Source organism: Columba livia, unplaced genomic scaffold, assembly GCF_036013475.1.
Source record: "Columba livia isolate bColLiv1 breed racing homer unplaced genomic scaffold, bColLiv1.pat.W.v2 Scaffold_303, whole genome shotgun sequence".
In the NCBI taxonomy this organism is placed as follows: Eukaryota; Metazoa; Chordata; class Aves; order Columbiformes; family Columbidae; genus Columba; species Columba livia.
In genome coordinates this window covers 68,658-71,155 of record NW_027043340.1, presented here as the reverse complement: position 1 = coordinate 71,155, position 2,498 = coordinate 68,658, and the positions used below count along the sequence as shown (strand labels likewise).

The 2,498-nt window shown below is 52.3% G+C and overlaps 1 protein-coding gene across 1 annotated transcript; it reads right to left on the bottom strand.

Moving 5' to 3' along the window:
- Positions 1–992: 992 nt before the first annotated feature.
- On the bottom strand, positions 993–2,240 carry LOC135578069 (olfactory receptor 14J1-like). Its single transcript, XM_065048258.1, has one exon. The coding sequence runs from the start codon at positions 2,238–2,240 to the stop codon at positions 1,320–1,322; it is 921 nt and encodes a 306-aa protein (XP_064904330.1). The 3' UTR covers positions 993–1,319.
- Between the last annotated feature and the right edge of the window lie 258 nt (positions 2,241–2,498).

The following is a 2,498-nucleotide window of genomic DNA, read 5'->3' as shown; positions in this document are numbered from 1 at the left end:
TTGATCCCATTACCCCTTGTCCTATCATTGCTTGACACCGAGAAGAGCCTGGCTCCATCCTTGTGGCACTCACCCTTTATATATTTATATAACATTAATAAGGTCATCCCTCAGTCTCCTCTTCTCCAAACTAAAAGAGACCCAGCTCCCTCAGCCTTTCTTCATAAGGGAGGTGCTCCACTCCCTTAATCTTCTTTGTTGCCCTACGCTGGACCCTCTCCAGCAGTTCCCTGTCCTTCTGGAACTGAGGGACCCAGAACTGGACTCAGTATTCCAGATGGGGTATCACCAGGGCGTAGTAGAGGGGAAGGAGGACCTCTCTGACCTACTGACCACTCCCCTTGTAATACACCCCAGGATGCCATTGGCCTTCCTGGCCACAAGGGCCCAGTGCTGGCTCATGGTCATGTCACCTCACATACATGATGTGCGTGCTCACATCTCATCTGTACAAAGCAAACCCAGACTGCTGAACTACTCATTCATTGTCCATCCATGGAGGGAAGAACAACCTCTGTGGGTGAGAGGCCAGTGCTGGAAATGGTGGTTGTGAGGGGCCCGTCCATGACGATGCCCTGGGGCAGATTCTGTGGGGTGTCCAGTGCACAGGGGCACAGCCCAGCCCCTGCTCTGCTGGTCCTGCAGGTCTCTGGCAGGAGCCTGGCTGTGAGAGGACACTGCTGGGTGCCAGCCCTGCAGACACACACTGTTCAGCTGTACACTGGTGTTTAATCTGTGGGTGACTTTTGTAGGAATATGCTTGAGAGAAACTTTGCAAGAAGATATAAACCATCATGCCCTGCCCATAGGAGATCACCTTTCTATCTGGAAAGGCTGTTCTGAGTCCAGCTCTGTCACAGCAGTGCCCATTGCCTGTCCCTGCCTGCGCTCACAGCACTGACACACAGCAGGACGGTGACCAAGCTGCCAGAGCACTCAGGCCTTGCACCAACACCAGGGATGAGAAGGAGAGTGTGGGAGTGGAACCAGAACAGCTCTGGAAGAACAAGCGCTGCTGCTCCCTGGCAGGGCTGCCAGGATGGACTCTTTTCCCTTCCACCCATGTACACAGGAACTGTCCCTGCAACTCCAAAAGGCCTTTATTTTGTTTAAATATACACAGATCAAGGCTCGTCATTTACACAACCAGTGGTTATAAAATAAAGGCAGACAGTGATTTAGAAAGGGGATGACAACATTATCACAACAAAACCAATGTCAATAACAACAGAAAACAGAGATGAGAGGCAGAACCTGTAACTAGTCACATTAAAACTGCTAAGTAGAAGCAGATGGGCAATTTATTGCTTCAGGAAACACTAAGATACGAGTTTCCACAGAGCATCCTTGAGCTCCTGGTTCCTCATGCTGTAGATGAGGGGGTTCACTGCTGGAGGCACCACTGAGTACAGAACAGACACCACCAGATCCAGGGATGGGGAGGATATGGAGGGGGGCTTCAGGTAGGCAAACATGGCAGTGCTGAGGAACAGGGAGACCACGGCCAGGTGAGGGAGGCAGGTGGAAAAGGCTTTGTGCCGTCCCTGCTCAGAGGGGATCCTCAGCACGGCCCTGAAGATCTGCACATAGGACACCACAATGAACACAAAACACCCAAATACTACCGAGAAACTTATCACAATAAGGCGAATCTCCCTGAGGTAGGAGTGTGAGCAGGAGAGCTTGAGGATCTGGGGGATTTCACAGAAGAACTGGCCCAGGACATTGCCCTTGCACAGGGGCAGTGAAAATGTATTGGCCGTGTGCAGCAGAGCACTGAGAAACCCAGTGGCCCAGGCAGCTGCTGCCATGTGGACACAAGCTCTGCTGCCCAGGAGGGTCCCGTAGTGCAGGGGTTTGCAGATGGCAATGTAGCGGTCGTAAGACATGACTGTGAGCATAGAATACTCTGCTGTGATCAAGAAGGCAAATGAAAAGAGCTGTGCAGCACATCCTGTGTAGGAGATGGCCCTGGTGTCCCAGAGGGAATTCACCATGGATTTGGGGACAGTGGTGGAGATGCAGCCCAGGTCCAGAAGGGCGAGGTTGAGCAGGAAGAAGTACATGGGGGTGTGGAGGTGCTGGTCCCAGGCTATGGTGGTGATGATGAGGCCGTTGCCCAGGAGGGCAGCCAGGTAGATGCCCAGGAAGAGCCAGAAGTGCAAGAGCTGCAGCTCCCGTGTGTCTGTGAACGGCAGGAGGAGGAACTGGGTGATGGAGCTGCTGTTGGACGTTTGCATCCTCGGACAGGAGGCACTGTCATAGGAGGAAACACTGTTACATGTTAGGTGAGACTTTTTCAAGTACAATGAAAACTATTTTCCAAAGACGCTCCACCTATCACAGACAGAGACTCTTCTTTTTACAGGGCGTATTCCTTCAGCTCCGTGGCCGGAGCCTTGTTTGATGCCTCTGCCTGCGGGCTCTTCATAAATCAATCTGCCTCTACAGAACTGAGCAGGGACAGGGATCAGTCCTGGTGTTCAGCTTTCTAAGGT

What these genes read in the sequence shown, in the direction of transcription:
- LOC135578069 (XM_065048258.1), bottom strand. Translation starts at nt 2,240, where the DNA reads ATGCAAACGTCCAACAGCAGCTCCATCACCCAGTTCCTCCTCCTGCCG.